Source organism: Nelumbo nucifera, chromosome 8, assembly GCF_055504915.1.
Source record: "Nelumbo nucifera cultivar China Antique chromosome 8, China Antique-T2T, whole genome shotgun sequence".
Lineage (NCBI taxonomy): Eukaryota > Viridiplantae > Streptophyta > Magnoliopsida > Proteales > Nelumbonaceae > Nelumbo > Nelumbo nucifera.
The window spans coordinates 1948164-1969299 of record NC_142656.1 but is presented as its reverse complement, the minus strand read 5'-3'; the positions used below and the strand labels follow the sequence as shown (position 1 = coordinate 1969299).

Genomic DNA, 21136 nt, shown 5'->3' with positions numbered 1-21136 from the left:
GTACTTCCGAGGCTCTGTCGTTTATCCCCTCATGTGCCATCTCTGCTCGAATTTTGGTGAGCAACCGAATTTCTCTTGCAGGTCCCTTGTCTTAAGTTATTGTCCCCGATTGATTCTTCCTTACTTAGTATTCGATTTTCCTCCTTGTCTTTCAAAGCACACTCGGCAACATTCATCTCTCCGCACCCAGTGGAGGTTTTATGCAGTAAGGGATCCTCTGTTGCAAGCTTTGAGTATAGTATATCAGTGTTTAAGGTGTCTTCCAACTCTCCTTGACGTTTATCACACTGAAATTCCGCTTCATCGTCTGAGTCTGACATCTCCTCTGAGCTACCACAACTGACCCAACCACCATCCTCATCTTCACCGTCTTCCCTACACCCCCTGGAATATCTTGGATTTGGCCTATCTCCCTCCGTCCCATCCCGGTCGTCTTCTCTATGTTTTATCACTGGAATCCAGCTCAGAGTCTTCTTCGATGAACTCTGGCTGGCTGAAAGAGATTTTCGGTCCCCAACAGTCGAATCTCGTGAGGAAGAAGATAGACACTTGGAATTGTCTATCAACGGATGCTTATAAAAATGACTCACGTGACCACTTAAGTGGTCACATGAATCCGAAGAAGTGCTATGGGCCCTTATCTCATTATGAACAAACTGACCCGGAACTGAGCCAGTCGGGTCATAATGTGTAGTGAGAAACTCAAACTTGGACCTGACTCGAACCGCCCCTTGGTCTGACCGAGTTACTCCTTTGATCAACTCCGCATAGGACAAACCAGCTGTAAAGTTGTTTTTGTTTTCAAAAAAATTTGAAAGCTTTTCCAAAAATGCCTCTTTACTTTCGGCATTCGACTTTTCAGCTTCCACATTTGATGAAAGCTTCACTCCAGCAGTTGCCACGTGTCCAAACTTCCTTTGCTCAATCCCGCCAACTGTAATCCATCTTGCCACGTCATCATCTCCTTCAAGCTTTGACCTCCCTATCCACTGCAACATTTCAACTTCCGAACTCACCCAGACTTTATACCAGTATCCTTCTACGCATAGTTGTAGTACCCTCGGAACTTCCTCAGGCTTCATTCCAGCAACTCTCAAAAGAACTGCTCTCAAATTTGTAGTCTTGTACGATAGAGAACACTACCCATCGCTCGCACCAATCTCTCTAGGGTGAATTTTTGCCAGAGATGAAAAGGTAGCCCTAGCAGCTTCAGCTTAAAACTGCCTTCTATAACAGCAACCTCATTCAAAAGGGGGCACCAATTTTCAATCTTAATGAATTTATTATGATTTTTAATACTAAATTTATAATAAATTATGATTTAGTATAAAGTTTATTAAATTTATTCTGATTTTTTATATTAAATGTAGAATATGGTTTATTATAAAATTTAATAAACGTTTTCTGATTTTAATAAATATTTTAAAAAATACTAACTAGTTAATATTTTATTACTTGAAAAATATTTTATGTTTTATATTATAAAGTAATTAATTTATTCTTTTGTTTTTATATTTTGTTAATTCTTTTTATAAATATTTTATTTGAAATATTAAGTAGAAATTATTAATGGAATAATCTATATTAATATACTGTATTATATTAATATAATATACTAATATATTATATTTTTAATGTACATTAGTCGACATCTTGTCGACATAATAGGAAAAACTGTATTTTTTTGGTTATTTGGACTGATTTGGTCGACGTTTCCGAAATATAGGAAATGTCGACCGACATAATGTAATTTTTATATTACCGTCCACTTTCATGTCGGTGAGCCTCGACATCGACATATGTCGGGCGACATTAACGACATTTGAAACCATGAGAGGGATAATGGCCACACCCAAATGGACTTAGCAAACTGGCAAGTTGCCAATAGATGAAAACCAGTTTCTCCATCCGCTTTACAGAGAATTCATGGGACTATTTGTAATATGCATAGTTTAAGACCTTGCACTTGCTGGACTTGATTACCTTATCGGGCTATGAAAATCTTATGAAGCCAGAAAAGGTTGTTAGTCTGACTTATATCTTAAAAAGGAAGGTTAATGTTTCTTCCTGTACTCTTTATTCTTTTTAGCCCATATCCTTGAATTTTATATTGTGACACTTGTGACTAACATGAGTTTGATATATCTACTGTTTGCTTTGCTTGCTGGACTTCTTTTTGGAGCTCCTCTGGTGCATGTGGCAGTTAATTGAGCCATGACTGGTGTTGCTTCAGGATGGTATGCTATAGGACTTTCTGGTTCAAAAAGATCTTGATTTATTCATTCTTTCAGCAGATATGAAAGACAATAGTTTCCAGAAGAATGTCCAAGTTAATTAGCTTCAAAAAAATTGTAGGGAATAGATAGGAAGGATGTCCGAATTGTTTGCCATTTCAATATTCCAAAGTCAATGGAATCCTTCTATCAGGAGTCTGGAAGAGCTGGTCGTGATCAACTGCCTTCAAGAAGTTTGTTGTACTATGGAATAGATGACCGGAAAAGAATGGTTGTATTAACATCTTATTTTCTTCCTTTTAATTTGTATTTTTTATTTGGATTTCTGAACCATTTAGAAAATTTGTGGCAGGAATTTATTTTGAATAATGCTGAGGTTAAGAAGCTAGAGTCTTCAAGCTCCCATGATGGTTTGTCAAAAAAATCGCTAATAGATTTCAATCAGGTACACCTTCAATGATGTTAGTAAAGTTTGGGAGTACTGCCTTAACCATTGGAATCATGTCAGAGCCTGGGTGAATCCTGCATGCAGATGGTTGAATACTGTGAAGGTTCTGGTTGTCGTAGAAAGAAAATTCTTGAGAGTTTTGGAGAACAGGTACTGAACACTAGGTTTATATGCAATTATGTTTGTACATATTGATGCTTTCTGTCTCTCTCCATATTAAAGTACTTGTTGTCATCTTCGAATAACAGGTCCCTATATCATGGTGTAGAAAATCATGTGATGCCTGCAAACACCCAAATCTAGTTGCCAAGTATTTGGATGAGCTTACTTCTGCTTCTACTACTTGCAAGAAGAATCGGTTCACTGGCATCATTATCAACAAGTACTTTTATGTCCTCATTTAATAATCTATTTGGTATAACTATTGTCCAGATTTGCATTGGGTAATAGCCATTGAAGCTTGGGTTTAATGTAGAATAGCTGGTTAACTAGATGTATATCCTCAAACGATGAGAGTTTGAAATGAAAGACTACTTTTGGCTTTTAAAGAATGCAGAGCCAAAGAACTATTTTAATAGGAAACAGTCAACAGATTTTTATATCAGAAGTAGCAACCCAAAAAAAATCATTCATGCATTAAAAAAAGAAAAAAAAAATTATTCATATGATGAGGCATATATGTTGGGTATTAGAGGGGCATACATTTTGGATTTCTGTGATGGTACCGCCAGGTATCAGGGTGGCATATATGCATCTTGTAGGATCTGAATATGGGTTCAGTATGACCAATTTGAAGTTAATGGTCTGAATATGTATGAATTATTATTATTTTTTTCTCCAAAAAAAGGGTTTTACAATTTCCGTTAAATTGGAAACTAACTTTGATTGACATGTTGTGGATTAAAATTTGAACTTTTATGTTGTTTTGGCATATTTTATGGTTAACTATGCCATGTTTCAGCTCCATGAATACAACTGCTGATGAGCAATTCACAGAGTTCTGGAACCGTGATGATGAAGCAAGTTGTTCTGAGGACATCTCTGAATCTGATGGTATCTCAACCAGATTTTTTTTTCCCAAAACTCTCTATTGCTGAAGTTTAGAACTAATGCTTTTTTTCTGGTAAGCAAGGGATGAGGCTTTGAGTGGCTTCAGTCAAATGCTATGTGGCTTCCTTGGACTTCTTGTTTATTCCATTTTATACTCTTCTTTTTCTCTCCTGTTCATCTCCCTTCTTTTATCTGTTTAATATTTTCTTTAGCCTAGTATTTAGTGCTAAAACCGCCACTTGATTGCATGAGTTCTATCAATCACATTACTAAGTTCTCTAATTTGATTGGTTTGCATCATTTCAATAATTAGCTGCGTCCATCATATGGTCTGGTAATTAGAAAAATTGTGAATTCTACTTAAGACACATGGGTTACAAAGATTCAAAATTTACATCAAGATTTAGATTAAGTAGAACAACTGATGGCAAACAAAAATAAGTGGGAGGTGGTGTGTAGGAGTAAAGAGGAAGGGGGATTGGGACTAGGGAATTTAATTCAGAAAAATACAGCCTTACTGGGAAAGTGGTTGTGGAGGTGGCCGTTAGAGAGAGTCAGGTTGTGGCATGAGGTGATAAGAAGCATACATGGTGGCTCAGGGAATAGATGGGATGCTGGTGTATCAAGGCAGGCAACTTCAGCAACCCCTTGGAAAGCAGTGCACAATATTCTTCCTCAGTTTCTCAGTCTTATCAGGTATGATGTGTGTGATGGTAACTCCGTCCTCTTTTGGGAGGACATTTGGGTTGGAGATGTTCCCCTGAAAACCCTTTTCCCTTCCTCTTTCTCAGTTTCTCGATACAAAAAAGAGGTTGTTTCCAAGTTTTGCTCCTCATTGGAAACCCCTTGGGCTCCTACTTGGGATTTTGGGTTCCGTAGAGGCTTAAGGGATGAGGAGATTGAGTGCTTAGTCAGTTTACTCTGCCTTCTTGATCAAGTCTTTTTGAACCCCTCTGAACCTAACAAAAGAATTTGGACACCTAGATCGGAAAGATCTTTCTCTTGTGCTTCTTTTTTCAAATCCCTTTGCTGTTCTAACCCCCAGCAGGCCTTCCTCTGAACCTAACAGAGAAAAGGTCTTGTTCCTTTACTGCAGAATTATGGAACTGGCTTCTCTCTTTGTTTGGGAGCAGTTGGAACTTGCCAGCAGATTTAAGAACGCTTTTTGATACTTCGACTTTTGTTTGGCAACAGAAAAGGGGTAAAATCATGTGGAGGTGTGCAAGAGCTGCATTGATATGGACAATCTGGGAAGAAAGGAATGCTAGAACTTTCTTGGAAAAGGAAAGGAACCCTCAAGAGTTAAAGGACTGCATCCTGGGTAGGGTGATTCATTCGCTGAAATCTTTGGACTTGTTTCACCATTTCTCCTTTAATGACATTTGGAGGAATTGGGCAGCAGTGGCAAGCTGTTCCTCTTCCAAGACTAAAGTGAGAACAAGCTGGTCATTACCTCCTGCAGGCTTCTCGAAGTTGAATTTTGACGGAAGCAGTCTAGGAAACCCAGGTCCTTCTGGAGTAGGCGGGGTGTTGAGGAATGAAGTCGGGAATGTGATATTTATTTTCTCAGGTCCGTTAGGAGTGGGAGACTACTAGAGCAGAAATATCTGCTGCCCTGCAAGGTGTACAGTTTGCAGCTCAGTTAGGGGTGAACCAGCTAATAGTTGAAGGCGACTCAAAGGTTGTAATAAGCTGGTTGCAAGACCCAGAGTAAGTTGGTGCTTCAGGAATGAAATTAAAAAGTTTAAGGCGCTTACAAGAAACATGGACCTAAGAATAAAATGGGCGGGGAGATCAGCAAATGCTATGGCGGACTGTCTAGCCAAGCAAGGGGCGGCGAGGGAAGTTTTGTATTGGGCACAATTGTAACTTATTTCTTTTGTTTTCTTCTTTAGTGGAGAGATCGCAGCTCGCGCCTCTCCAAGGGCTGCTTGTATGTGCTAACTTTTCCAAATCAATAAAAAGTTCATTTTTTTATCAAAAAAAAACAAATAATCATCCATTAATTCAAGAATTATAATTTAATATGTGGATATGGGTTCTTTTTACCCATCTTTTAGAATACCAGAATTTATTGTACTACTAGCCAATTTTTTGAATAAAGGAGAGTAGGTTATATATGCATAATTTCTCTGTAAATGTAGGAATAGCTAATTCTTTGGACAAACCCTAGGAAGTGTGCATATGATAATGATACATGCATTTTGTTATTTTGACTAAATGCATATTAGACACTGAATTGTTCTAAAATAGAGAAAAGTAAATAAACCTTTCATAGAAAACATATAGTATGTGTATGATTTGGATTTTTAGAAGTTTAATATGGAAATGAAGAGGGGAAGATGGAGAGCAAGAGGGGATTCAGAGTCGTAGGAAGATGGAGGTCTGAGGTGTTGATCGAAGCCAAGACTTTCAAGTTTGAAGAGGAACAGACCAAAGGTAAGGGTGCACTGAAAATCAGAGAGAATAACAGGGCGACAGTACTGGTACCAAAGGAGGTCATAGTATGGATGAAAGGCTTTGTAGATGGGGCTATCAACTCTGGTAAGGTGAATGGCTGGAAAAACTCCATGTCAGTTCCAGGTAAGAAATATGAAATAGAATTGAAAAAAAAAACAGTAAGGGGTGGTTCATCACTGTGGCGGAGTTTTTTGCAACAAATGGAAAACAAATGCTCTGTGTGCCGGAAGGGAGATTGTAGAAAGGGTGGATGGTTTTTGTGAAGGTAACTGGTCAAAAATCCAAAGACCAGGGTCAAAAAATTCAGGAGGCAGTTTTGATTTTAATTACTGGGAGTGTAGAAGTGCAAAGCCCTCCGATTCCTGGAATGGTGGTCGCTTGCTCTTCTATTCATAGAAGAATACTGGTAGGAGCGGGGACGGATGATTGGAAGAAAACAATGGTGTTAGTGGCTGATAAAGGAGTGACAGATTAGAAGAAGGTTTTGAATACAGTAGATAGGCATTGGAAATGAAGTGTAGAGAACACTAATGTGGACCCCACTAAGGTGGTCCCCACTGTTCGTATGTCAGCAAAAGTTATGATTAGGATTAGTTCTTTATGATAAGATTAGGACTAGTCTTTTATAAGATTAGGATTAGTCTTTTTTCAGCTTTATCTTATCTTATCTTGCCATGTAAGCAATTCAGTCCTTTTACAAGTATGATACTATGTATATAAATTTAAGAGGGGGGCGGCTGTTTCAAACATCAACCCAACTCTCTTTTATCAAAATCTCTCTCAAGCTCTCTCTCTCTCTCTCTCTCTCTCTCTCTCTCTCTCTCTCTCTCTCTCCCTCTTCTTTTCCTATTTTTTCTTCTCCTTTTAAGTGTCTGTTCAATCTTGAGTGACTACTTGGTATCAGAGCATTCGATCTAGGGTTTCTCATGTGGAATTAATTCAGCCGACCACATGAGAATTATTTAGGGCTGAGTTTTTCATTCGACTGATTCTTGGAGATTACAAGAAGTCTTCGGCAACTGTCCAAGGATTGGAAAGTGCTCCTTGTAATCAGGAAGAATCAGAGAAGAATTAAGTGACCAAGGTTAGGTCTTTGATCAAGATTGGAGGTGCCAATCAGATTTTTTGGTTCTCTCATCAAGACTGAAGTTGGCGATCAAGAAGATTTTTCTCCGAGATCAGTTCTGTTTCAGAAGTTTCTCGAGTTGATCAGAATCAAGATCAGTTTTGAGCAAACTGAAGTTGGCGATCAGAATTTCAGGAAGATTTTTTAATCAAGATCAGGTTTTTTCAGAAATTCCTGGGTAAGGTCTTATTCCTTCTTGAGGGAAGCAGCAAGGATAGCTTAATTTATGAGGTACGGCTATATAGAATTTTTTTCTTTTTCTCTTCTAGGGTTTTAAGGGAAAACCCTGAAATCCAGGACTGTTACTGTGTCCGGATAAGAGATTAGACTTGTTTTTAAGTTTGGCTGCTATCAGATTTCTGTTCTCTGATCTCTGTTTTTGGAGTTTTGTACCTAGGCCAACTGCTATTAGTTCTCAGATTTAGTAGGCTGATTGATACAGTGATACAGTGAATTGGAAATTTTTTCTCTGAATCTGATTTCTGCTTCTAGACCTACTGTCGTTAGTTTTCAGACCCAGTAGGCTTATTGTTACAGTAAATAGAAGGTGTTTTTTGCTTAACCCCTAACCAAGAATGGAGTTCAAGCACCAAGGGGAGGGTGTTTTGGGGACTGGTTCAGGTGGCATGACTAAAAAGACCTTCTAGATTAAAACTGTAAATATGGTTCAAACTACTTAGAGTGGGCCCAATCAGCCATGATGGCCATTGGGGGAAGAGGAAAGCTGAACTATTTGTTGGGAGATGTGAAGGAACCAAATAAGGAGGATCCCACTTATGCTAAGTGGATTCAGGAAAATTATTTGGTGATGACATGGTTGTGCAATTCCATGTAGCCACACATCAGCCGAAATTACTTATGGGCAAAAACAGCTAAAGAAATATGGGATGCTGTGAAAGAAACCTACTCAGCCCCTTAATGTTGCTAGGGCTTATGAGCTGAAATGTGAGGTTAAAAATCTCAAGCAAGGTGAGAAACAAGTTTATGTTTATTTTTCAATCTTGAAATCCCTGTGGCATGAAATTGACCAGCTTGAATCAATTGAATGGGAAAGTCAGAAGGATGCACAGATTTACAGAAAGCAGATTGAAACTAATAGTGTTTGAGTTCCTAGCTGGTCTAAATTCGGATTATTATATTGTGAGGCAGCAATTGTTGACAAGAGACAGTATAACTTTGTCCCAGGCCTATTCCTTAGTGCACAGCAAAGAGACTAGGAGAAAAGTTATGCTCCAGCAACAGCCTTTTGAATCAGCTCTGACAGCAGTTAAGCCCAAATCTGGGGGTGATAAGGAAAGAGACATGAAGAAAGAAGCTAAAAAGGACCTAGTATGTGAGCATTGCAAGAAACCTTAACATACTAAAGAGACCTGTTGGAAGTTGCATCCACATCTAGTTCCAACAAAACTCAGAAACAAAAAGGGGAATGCAAATATGGCTATTAATACTGATAGTACAACCCTGTCTAGCACAAGAGGCAATCCTCTAGACACTCTAGCTGCTGGCCGAGCTGCTCTAATTCAGCTGGAAAATGAAGTTGGTAATTCAGCTCCACCTCCTTAGACACCATCAACACCCCCTACCTCAGCTTTTGCTCATTCAGGTAATCGGGCCTCAGCTACAAGTAATACAGAACATTCATGGATAATAAATTTTGGAGCATCTGACCATATGACTGGCTTGCCGTTTCTATTTACTACCTATCACTTATCTTCAGGTAGAGACAAAGTGTCCATTGCTGATGGCTCCCTCGTTCCTATTTCTGGCAAGGGAGACATCAAGTTGTCTAATGCTATTTCCTTATCTTCGGTTTTGCATGTTCCTAAGCTTAGTACTAACTTGCTTTCAGTTAGTAACATTACAAAAAACCAGAATTGTTCAGTAACCTTTTTTCCGGATTGATGTGTTTTTCAGGATCTGGAGACAAGGAAGGTGATTGGGACTGGCCGTGAGGCAAATGGAGTCCATCTTCTTGGAGGGAGTCCTCATTGGGAAGATAGTAAGACTAAGAGGTCTTGTGTTTCTCAATCTGTTGATCAGGCTATGCTTTGGCATAATAGGATGGGTCATTTATCTTTTCAGGCTTTGAAGAGTTGGTTTCCTAGTTTATTTGAATCTATCCAGATGTCTAGTTTGAAATGTGAGAGTTGTGAACTTGCAAAACACTGCAGGACAACCTATTCATTAAGTAATAATAGAAGTAATATTCCCTTTGAAATTGTGCACACTGATGTTTGGGGACCTTACCATACCACTGCCATGGGGGGTACAGATATTTCCTACTGTTTGTTGATGATTATACTCGTTTTTCGTGAATTTATCTCATGCGTTCTCGAGATGAGGTTCTAGCATTAACCAGGATCTTTCATCAGATGATTTTAACCCAATTTGGGGCCAAAATCAAAATTTTTAGATCTGATAATGCGAAAGAATATTTTGCAAACCCATTAGCCTCCTATTTGCTTGAACATGGGATTATCCATTAGTACTTGTCCTCATACACCACAGCAAAATGGGGTTGCTAAAAGAAAGAATAGACACATATTGGAGGTAGCCAAAAGCATTATGTTTACCTCCAATGTGCCTATACGTTTCTGGGGGGATGCTATTCTTACAACAATGTATCTCATCAATAGGATTCTTTCACGGGTTCTTGACATGAAACCTCCATTTACCCTCTTATATCCTGATAAAGAGTTATTTACCATTCCCCTTAAAACCTTTGGTTGTACATGCTTTGTTCAGATTCTTGGCCTTCATCGTTCCAAGTTTGATCCTAAGGCCTCAAAATGTATTTTCCTTGGTTATGCACAAACTCAAAAGGGATATTGCTACTATGAACCTACTTCTGGGAAAAGATTTGTCTCAATGGATGCCACTTTCTTTGAAGATGTACCCTATTATCCAAGAGTTTCTCCTCAGGGGGAAAGGTTGAGATTAACTCGTCAGAAGTTCCTTTACCTATCCCATTAAGTGAAGAGGGGTGTAATGGGGAGGGCTATTAGAGATGCAGGGATGTGAGAGTCTATCACAGACGATGGAGACAGGTTGATTTCGGACATCGACAGTGCAGGCCAATCCCAGTCTTCTTTGTAGATCCAAATCCCGGTAACACAGTAGCCCCAGTTCCTTCTGCAAAGCCAGATCCAGGTACCACAGATACTACAGATGAGAGACATCTCACCATGGAGCCTTCACCTTCATTAGATGATCTTGATCTTCCCATAGCAGTTCGTAAGGGCAAGCGTCGTTGCACCACATCCACAGCTCACAGTATTTCTCAGTTCTTGTCCTACGATCATTTGTCTCCCTCCTATAAGTCTTTTCTCGCATCGATTGCCGATCTTCCCATTCCCAGAACAATACAAGAAGCATTGGAAGTACCAAAATGGAAAGATGCAATAAAAGCAGAAATGGGTGCCCTCATCAGAAACAATACTTGGGAGATAGTTGATCATCCTAAAGGTAAGAAACCAGTTGGATGTAGATGGGTATTCACTGTGAAACATAATGCTAATGGTTCTATTGAAAGGTATAAGGCCCGATTAGTTGCAAAAGGATTTACTCAGACATATGGTATTGACTACTTGGAAACTTTTGCACCAGTAGCAAAGATGACCACTATCAGAGTCTTATTATCTCTTGCAGCCAGTTACTCTTGGTCGTTGTATCAGATAGATGTTAAAAATGCCTTCCTCAATGAAGACTTGCAAGAAGAAGTTTACATGCAATTGCCTCCTGGATTTTATGGTATATAGACAGGAAAGAAGGTTTGTCAGTTGAACAAAGCCTTGTATGGACTAAAACAATCCCCCAGAGCTTGGTTTGATAGATTTAGACAAGCCCTTGAAAGGTTTGGATATGTACAGGCTCAGTCAGACCACACCTTGTTTATTAAGAGAGTGGATTCTTCCTTAACCTTGCTTGTTGTATATGTGGATGATATTGTAGTAACAGGAAATGATAATACTGAGATTGAGTCCCTTAAGCAACTCCTTCATCAAGAGTTTGAGGTAAAAGATCTGGGAGAACTACGATACTTCTTGGGCATTGAGGTAGCCAAATCCAAGCATGGAATTTTTGTTTCTCAAAGAAAGTATGTCCTTGACCTGTTGGAAGAAACGAGAAAGTTGGGTGTTAAGCCTGCTGACACACCCATTGAACAAAATCACAAGATCAGTGCAGAGGGTGGAGAGCCCCTTGAAGATAAAGCTATGTTCCAATGGTTAGTTGGAAAACTTCTCTATCTTTGTCTCACTCGACCCGACATCAGTTATGCAGTCAGTGTGGTTAGTCAGTATATGCACTCTCCTATGACTACTCACCTCCTTACAATTGAGAGGATGCTAGCATATTTGAAGAGGTGCCCAGGCAGAGGCATTTTATTCAAGAACAATGATCACATGAAGATAGAAGTTTACATAGATGTTGATTGGGTTGGGTGTGTTGATGATCAAAGATCTACCTCTGGATATTGTGCTTTTGTAGGAGGTAACCTTGTCTCTTGGAGGAGCAAGAAATAAAATGTTGTAGGTGAGATTCTATGGTTGAGATGATTATTTCAGGAGTTAGGTATTGTTTATGAGAAACCCTTGATGTTGTACTGTGATAATCAGGTTGCCATCAATATAGCCCATAATCCGGTACAACACGACAGAACTAAGCATATTGAAGTGGATCGACATTTTATCAGAGAAAGGGTTACATCTCAAGATGTCTTCCATACATCACCTCCGACATGCAGTTGGCAGACCTTCTCACCAAGGCGGTTTCAAGGAAGAAGTTAGAGGCCGATCTATGCAAGTTGGGAATGACAAACATCTATTCCCAACTTGAGGGGTAGTGTAGAGAACACTAATGTGGACCCCACGAAGGTGGTCCCCATTGTTCGTATGTCAGCAATAAGTTATGATTAGGATTAGTTCTTTATGATAAGATTAGGACTAGTCTTTTATAAGATGAGGGCTAGTCTTTTATAAGATTAGGAATAGTCTTTTTTTATCTTTATCTTATCTTATCTTGCCATGTAAGCAATTCAGCCCTTTTACAAGTATGATACTATGTATATAAATTTAAGAGGGGGGCAGCTGTTTCAAACATCAACCCAACTCTCTTTTATCAAAATCTCTCTCGAGCTCTCTCTCTCTCTTTTCTCCCTCTTCTTTTCTTATTTTTTCTTCTCCTTTTAAGTGTCTGTTCAATCTTGAGCGACTACTTGAAGCAACGTTGTTCCCATTTGCAAAGATGAAAGTTGTGCTTGATGTAGGTGACCAGGAGCTAAGTTTCAAAGCAGTTGTGGTGGATGGAGATCTGGTACAGGTCCAGAACTGGAGCCCAATCTGTAATGAAGTCGCAGTTCAAGATGGGTGTGTTCGGCTGAAGCTAGTAGGCCTTCCCTTTCACCTCTGGCGGGACCCTGCTCTTGAGCACATAGTGCAGAGCCTGGGAGGTATTTTGGTGCAAGTTGATAAACGAAACCTGGGTGCCGTTGAGTTACAGGTAGCTGGTATTAAACATGAGAACCTGCCTAGGTTCTTTGAAATTTGTTCGGATGATGCCTAGTACAAGGTGTGGGTGGCTTCAGAAGTCGAATAGTCGTGGTGGGGAAGCGGTTCTAAGGTTGAAGATGATGAGATGGCAGGGTGGTGGACACGTGGAGGGAAGAGAGTGGGCAGTGAAAAGGTAGTGCAGGCGAAAGTTAATTTTGAGGTTAATGTACCAGCTAGGGAAAACCAAACGACAGACCATCTATCTAAGGAAATTAATTCAAATGGTTTTGAATTAAACAAAGTAAGGGCGGGCTCTTCATCTTATGCTGACGTGGCGAAGAAGCTAATTGGTCCTGGGCGCCAAATGGCTTGGTCCGAGCCGTTGAAGGTGTTAGGTGTGTCGGGCGGGTTGAAGATTAAACCGAGACATTCTTTGAAGGACCCACGTGACAACTTAAAAGGTCACGTGGGTGGGTTGGGCAGATCGGATACTGAACCAGGCCACTCCTTTAAGGGCCCATGTGACAACTTAAAAGGTCACACAGGCGGATCGAGCGAGTCTAATACTGAAACGAGGAACCTTTTAAATGACCCATGTGATAACTTAAAAGGTCATGTGGGTCAGGGTAAGGGGATGTCCCAAAGGCCGTTTCTAGACAATGATAATGGTCTATCATCGTCCCAGATGGCGAGGCGAGAAAGGATGGGCGTTGTCCGTAGCAGCGGAAAATGGAGAAGGGGAACTTTCAATGGGTCCCCTACCGAAACCTAGAGGAGTTTAGCTTCCTGCGACGCTCCTCAGAGAGGCCGAACCCAAGATATGCAAGGAAAAGAGCCGAAGAGAGGGAGGAGACAGATTAAAGTTGGGTGCAATGTAGTGTAGGAGATGAGGAATCGGATGATTGCTTAGATAATGGTACCAGCATTGGTAGTGTAAACGACGAAGGTGGCTATGGTGTAGGTGACATGGGTGGGTGGAACATTGCAAGCCTATTTCAGCGTGACACAGAGGAAACATGGAGGCATGAAACTGGCGGCCAGAAAGATCAAACAGAGGAAGGAAGTAGGCTTGGACTTCCTGTAACAAGTAGGGTTGAAGGTTTTAATAGGAATAACTCATCCTCAAGACTACAGAGTTTGCAAGGTACAACAGAAGGGGTAAATCGGGAGAACCTGAAGCAGAGCAAGAACACAACATCTAGGGGTGAACCAGTGGTAGAGAGGAAAGGTCGCCAGGGTAACCAAAGGATAGAAGTGCTTTCCAACCAACTCAGGGAGATAAACATTTACCAACCTCTGGAACAAGAAAGGGAGGCTAGGAACAGTCCTATTTCAACCTTTCTATCAAACCTAGGTAACCAAGTGAATTCGGTTTGTGCTACTAATGTGTTTCCTGTGTCTTTTGTTCCATATTTCGTTCCTGCTCCATGTCTTGTAGCCCATGAATGTGTAGCCAAGCAAGATGGTGGGTTTTTTGAGGTAATGAAGAGGGGAACGAAGGACAGTGGGAAGGTGCGGGAAGGGAGGTATAGGAACGAGAAAGTGTGGGAAATTATTGAAAGAGTGTTTAATGAAGTGGAAGGAAATTTGGTTTGGAGGAGGGATGGAGAGGAGAGAAGAGGGGAGGGATCAGTGGAGAGGAGGGAAGGAAAGGAGGGCAGAGTTGGAGAGGAACATGGGGAAAGAACTTTGAAGGAGGGAAGTAACAGTAATAGGATAGGGAGGAAGGATGGAGAGGAGAGAAGAAGGGAGGAAGGAAGCGAAGATGGGCAGAGGTGGAGGGGAATATGCAGAAAGGACGGTGATGGAGGAATCAGTTAAAGAGGACATGATAGCGGAATTTGTGGGGAAGTTGGGATGTAGGATGGAAGATTTGAATGTGCTGAAAGAAGGTTTACGGAAGAGGAAGAAGGAGATCAGAACAAAGAAGAGAAAATTGAGTATAGTTGAGAGACTGAAAAGAGATGTAGAAGGTGACAAGAAGTTCGGGGTAAAAGGAGATAAAAGGAAAGGGGGAGAGTAGTGGGTAGGTGAAGAGGGAGTTAAAAAGAAGTGAAAATGAAGATACTTAGTTGAAATGTGAGGGGAATAGGAAGTGCGAGGAAAAGAGCGACAATAAAAGAGGTAATAAAGAGGTATGACCCAGACATTGTACTTTTACAGGAGTCCAAGAGAATGGAGTTTAATAATATATGGGCAAGGAGTGTATGGAAAGCCAGGGGGATTAGCTGGGTGGTTGCTCCCTCGTGGGGTGCTTCAGGGGGGATTGTAACAATGTGAAAGAGGGATGTGGTTGAAGGCATGGAGGAGTTGATTGGAAAGCACTTAATTTCCATGAAGTTTAAGCAGCAAGAGGATGGTTATGTTGGGGTGCTTACAAATGTATACGGACCAAATGACTACATAGAGAGAAACTGTAGGAGGAATTGGCTGATGTTAGAGGGTTGTGGGATGGGCCCTGGTGTGTGGGTGGGGATTTCAATGTGATCAGATATTCGAAGGAAACCAATAAGACTAATCAAAGGGTGACAACAAGCATGAGTAAGTTTAACAGGATTGTGGATGCCTTTGAGCTTAAGGAGATTCCTCTAGCCCACAAGACATTTACATGGTCAAATCTCCAATCTAGGCCCATCTGCTCTAAGCTGAATAGATTCCTGTTCTCTTTGGACTGGGAAGAACATTGGGGGAACTTGACCTCTAGAGCTCTCCCTAGGGTGACCTCGGATCATTGGCCCATAGTGATATGCAAGGAGGAAAGGAGTGGAGGACCTGCCCCCTTTAGATTTGAAAATATGTGGTTACTCCATCCCGGGTTTACCAATAAAGTAAGGGAGTGGTGGTATGAATGTAACCCAATGGTGGAATGGGAGGGGATGAGATTCCATAAGAAACTACAATTTTTGAAAGCAAAAATCAAGGAGTGGAATCTTTTGGAGTTTGGGAGGATAGAAGAAAGAAGAGAGCTCTGATGGACCAACTTGAAAGCCTTGACTCTAAAGAAGAAAGGGGAGAATTTGGAGAGGAAGACAATGAACAATTAGAGGATTGCCTGCATAAGGAGGAAATAAGCTGGAGGCAAAAATCTCGGTGTAAATGGTTGCATAAGGGAGACAGAAACACCAAGTATTTTCATTCTTTGGTAGAGGGAAGGAGAAAGAGGAACTTTATTTCCAAATTGGTAGTAGATGGAGTTGAGTTAATACAACAAGAGGAGATAGCAGGGGCATGTGTGGAGCACTTTAAATCCATTCTAAGAAGGCCTGTAAGTAGAAGGGTGTGGGTAGAAGGATTGGATTGGCCAGATGTAGGGGTGGAGAATAGGAGAAGGTTGGAAAGAAGATTTGTTTTGGAAGAGATCAAGGAGGTTGTGTTTTCTATGGATAAAACAAAAGCTCCAGGGTCGGATGGGTTCACAAAGGATTTTAGGCCAATTAGCTTGGTAAATAGCCTGTATAAGATTATCGCAAAGGTGTTGTCTTTGAGATTGAAGGAGGTATTGCCAGACAGATTACTGATCAAATCCTCATCACTAATGAGAATGTGGAGAACTTCAAGGATAAAAAGAAGGGAGTGGTCTGTAAGTTGGATCTGGAAAAGGCTTATGACTTGGTGGACTAGGAATTTTTTAGGAGAGTTATGATCAAATTTGGGTTTGGGGCTAGATGGTGCAAATGGATCATGGGTTGTGTTAGGAATTGTCATTATTCAGTGCTAGTGAATGGGACAGTGGTAGATTTCTTTCCAGCCATTAGGGGTATAAGACAAGGAGACCCCTTCTCTCCTTTCTTGTTCATACTAATTGTTGATGTTCTAGGGAAATTGATTCACAGAGCAGACTCTAGGGGTCTCATTAGAGGTTGGAGAGTTGGAAGGGAGGAAACCTCCCTCACTCACTTACAGTTTGCTGATGATACAATTTTGTTTTGTGAAGGAGGTAATGTGAGTTTCATCAGGAACATGAAACTGGTGATACAACTTTTCGAGCAAATGTCGAACTCGAAGGTGAACTTCGGGAAAAGCTGTGTAGTGGGTGTGAATATGGAGGGGGGAGAAATTAGGGAGAGTGCGTAAGTGCTAGGGTGTGAAGTTTCAAGGTGGCCATTGAATTATTTAGGGCAGCCATTAGGTGATAACCCTATGAGAGAGCTTCTGGAACCCAGCGGTGGAAAGGTTTGAAAAGAGACTGGTCTCTTGGAAAAAGAATTATCTCTCTCTTGGTGGAAGGACTACACTGATTAAGGCCACGCTAGCAAACTTACCCATTTATTTCCTGTCAGTGTTCAAAATCCCAGTGAAGGTTTCTAGCAGATTGGAGAGGATGATGAGAGATTTCCTTTGGGAGCCAAGAGAGGAGAAGAGGGATCATAGAGTTATCTGGGAGGTGGTGACCAGGAGTAAAATTTGTGGTGGTTTGGGGATTGGGAACATTAGAAGAAGGAATATGGCCCTTTTAGGGAAGTGGTTGTGGAGGTTCCCACTGGAGAAGGAGAAGCTATGGGCTAGAATAGTGGCAAGCATACATGGGTTGGAGCATAATGGATGAGATGTTGGAATCCGAGCTAGGACCACAAGCACTTCTCCTTGGAAAGTCATTCATGATCTACTACCAGTATTCTCCCCTAATATCAGGTATGATTTGAATTCAGGTAACTCCATAAAATTTTGGGAACAAACTTGGGTGGGGAATGCCCCTTTAAAGGACCAGTTTAAAGGGGAACCTAGGTCTGGGCTTGGGTGGAACCTAGGTCTAAGAAGGGTGTGAGGGACTCAGGCCTCGACAGTATTTCAAGCCTCCTTGAACTTCTTGATAATGTTTTCTTAGACCCCACTAAGGTGGACTCTAGAATTTGGACCCCTAACCCCACTGGCTCCTTTTCTTGTGCTTCCTTCTTCAAAGTTTTAAGCCAGTCCACCAGTCCTGTAATCCCCCCTTTCCTTGTTGATGAGGTTTGGTGCAAACCAATTCCTCCTAGGGTTGGTAGTTTTTATTGGGAAGCCTATCTGCTCCAAAAGAAGAGACCCAACACTTGCTTGTCACCTCATTGGTATGTTCTTTTTAAAGTGGATGGGGAGACTGGTTTTCATCTACTAGTGTCTTGCCAATTTGCGAAGTCAATTTGGGAATAGGATTTTTCCATCTTTGGGTGTAGTTGGAACCCTCCATCAAATATGCAGGGCCTTTTATCCCCTTCCTTTTTCAGGTGGTGTATGAAAAGGGGAAGGACTATGTGGAGAGGGCTGAGGGCTGCAGTATGCTGGACATTATGGGAAGAAAGAAATTCCAGGATATTCTCAGAAGCTAAGAGAGGGGCAGAAGAACTGAGGGCTGTCATCCATATTAGGGCTGTACGGTGAAATTGCAAAATGCACACAGACCAAGTCAGTAATGAGTGTGTCTTGGACCCCCCCCCCCCCCCCCCCCCCACCACCTGCTGGATTCTTAAAACTAAACTTTGATGGGAGTAGTAGGGGGAATCCTGGACAATCAGGCTGGGTGACTCCCTTAGAGCTGAGATCTTTGCAGTTATGGAAGGACTTCAGAAAGCTAAGGAGATGAATATCAGAAAACTCCTAATTGAAGGGGATTCGGAGGTGGTGATAGGGTGGCTGAATAAAGACAACAGTGGCTTATGGAATTACAGCAACGAGAGGAGGAAGTTTAAGTGGCTAGTGCGGGAGATGGAAGTTAAGATGAGCTGGGTTAAAAGATCAGCCAATTCTTTAGCTGATGGATTAGCTAAACAAGGGGTAGAAAAGGATTCAATGTTTTGGGCTAAGATGTAATTTTATTGTTTCTTCCTGTTCTTTTCTTTTCTTTCTTGAGGACCCAAGTTGTATTTGGAAGATAAGTGTGTTTGTCTTCCTTTTTGCAATTATTCTTATGGTGAATTAATGAAATTTTTATTGATAAAAAAAAAATTAGAAGTTTAATATATGGGATGCATTTGATATAAGATCAGATGCTCTAGTACCAATTTGATGTAGGCCTGATGATCCAAGTCAGACTGAAAAAAAAAAATCATGGAAAACTGAATAGAAAATGATAATTGTGAAGGTTTCAGTTCTAGGTTTGGGTTTGTATGGCTAGGGACAGGTCTAGGGAAGGTGTATGAGAGTTAGTCGAGGGCTATATTACTGTATGATGTGATTAGGAAGCTAATTTAATGCTGAAATTCTTGCAATATATAGAAAGTTATAGAGAGAGAAACAAATAAAAGCAATATCTGATGGTAATGAAATTTCTTTTAGCTTTTTTCAAGTTCTTAGGGTAGAGAACTAAAGAAGGGAACTGAATTTGGAGGGGTTCTGAAATGGTTATTGGACACAATATGTAGGAGCAAGGTGGATGGAAGGCTTGGCATTAGGAATCTGTTAGCTAAAAATAAAGCACTTTTAGATAAATTGTGTGGAGATTTCCAAGAGAATCACATAGATTATGGTGTCCCGTGGTTAAGAGCATCCATGGCTTGCCAGCTGATAGTTGAGATGTGGGTTAGCTGCTGCTCAATCTACTAATGTTGCTCCTTGGAAAGCCATTTTTTCTCTGTCCTCTTAGGGCATGTTTGGTATCATTGCCGTTTTCTCAGGCAACGTTTATGCTTGGGAAATTGGTAGCATTCCAAGAAGCTTCATTTTGGTGTTTCTTGCAATGGTAGCTTTCACATAACCCAAGGCATTTACTTTTATAAATAAATGGCAATGGTACAAACACCTACATAGTTTCTTCAACACATTCAACTGGAGGTACACTCAAAACCAAATTCTTGACTAATTTGTGGTGGGGAAATGGGGAATTGTTTCTTTAAAGATAGTCCCCTTCTCTGTTGTTTTTTTTTTTTTTTGTTACTTCTAATAAGAATTCCTTTGCTTCAGACTGATTTTCCATGTCCCAGAATGAGTTAGATTGGAATCTTAATTTTAGAAGGGGCCTCAGAGGTGTCTTTGCTCATTGTGTCCTTTGGGGGGGGGGGGGGGGGGGGGGGGGGTTCATTTGGACTTGTTGGAGGGAGATTGTAGAATTTGGACGGCTTGTGCCTCCTTTTTCAATACCTTGTCTTCTAATCTGTCCTTGAATCTCAAGTCCCAACTTCCCGACCAAGGCTATTTGGGGTGGCCCTATACCCATTAGAGTTAATCCATGCAATACATGAGAAGATTAATCCATGCAATACCCTTCAAAGAAAAAGACCTACTGCTGCATCTCTCCTAACATGTGTTTCCTTTGCAGGTCTGATCGTTAAACATCCTTGTACTTGCTAATCTCCTATCATTTTGCAGCTGCCTTTTGGATCTCTTTCTTTTCTCTTTTTGGATGCATGTGGAATCCGCCATCAGATGATTCAGATCTTAAGAGACTCATCTTAAATTCTTTCTTTTCACTGCCTAGGAGGAGAAGTAAAGCTTTGTGGAGATGCTTGAGAACCACTATTTTATGGATTGTTTGGGAAGAAAGGAACAAGAGGTTCTTCCTTGATAAAATCCAGTCTAAGGAATCCTTAATGGAAACCATTTTTGTGAGGGTGGTGCACTGGGTCAAAACTTCTCTGCTTTTTGAGTGCTTTTCCTTTGATAGTTTGGGTAGAAATTGGCTAATTATAGCCAATTCATCTTCTCTAAAGCTGAAAACTAGATTCATATGGAAGATGCCAGCCCCACCTTATACCAAATTGAACTTTGATGGTTGCAGCCTTGGGAATCCAAGGGCGTCTGGTGTTGGAAGGGTATTCAAATGTGAGGAGGGGAAGGTAATGACCTTATTTTTCAGGACCTATTGTGTATGGGAACTCCACAAGGGCAGAACTGATGGCTGTGATACATAGACTAAGGCGGGAAAGAAATTGAACTTTAAAAATATTATTATGGAAGGAGACTCAAAGGTGGTTGTGGGATGGTTAAGGATCAAACTCTGAGAAGTTGGAGTTACAGATACATATAAAGAAAAATTAGATTGTTGGCAGAAATCCTGGTGGCCACATTCCATTGGATTCCAAGGAGTGCAAATTGTATGGTTGATGCATCAGCTAGACAAGGGGTGCATAGGATAGGAGGGATTTGTTTTGGAGGGAGGTTCCAAAGGGAGCTTAATGGATGTTCTGTTGGGGTAGACAGTGGTCATCTACCTCTATTTGTAAATTTGTACATTTTGTTTATTTGACTTAATAATTTTTTTTATTGTTACTGATCGAAGAAAAAGTTCTTAGCCAACATTTTCTGTAGGTCACATCAAATTACTTTTCTTTTCCTTCCAAGTCCTAATCATAAAATTGTTCTCTTAAAACTTGTGCCCCAATATTATCCTATGTATCTTACATCATAAAACCTTTGT

The 21136-nt window shown here is 40.7% G+C and overlaps 1 protein-coding gene across 1 annotated transcript in view; it reads left to right on the top strand.

Moving 5' to 3' along the window:
• RECQL3 (DEAD/DEAH box RNA helicase family protein) overlaps window positions 1–21136 on the top strand; it is a 66519-nt gene that overhangs the window by 41457 nt on the left and 3926 nt on the right. Inside the window, exons 12-17 of the mRNA XM_010263514.2 lie at window positions 2234–2237; window positions 2356–2505; window positions 2587–2679; window positions 2767–2832; window positions 2931–3064; window positions 3644–3735. Coding sequence (XP_010261816.1) covers window positions 2234–2237; window positions 2356–2505; window positions 2587–2679; window positions 2767–2832; window positions 2931–3064; window positions 3644–3735 — 539 coding nt within the window. The remainder of the gene's footprint in view (window positions 1–2233; window positions 2238–2355; window positions 2506–2586; window positions 2680–2766; window positions 2833–2930; window positions 3065–3643; window positions 3736–21136) is intronic.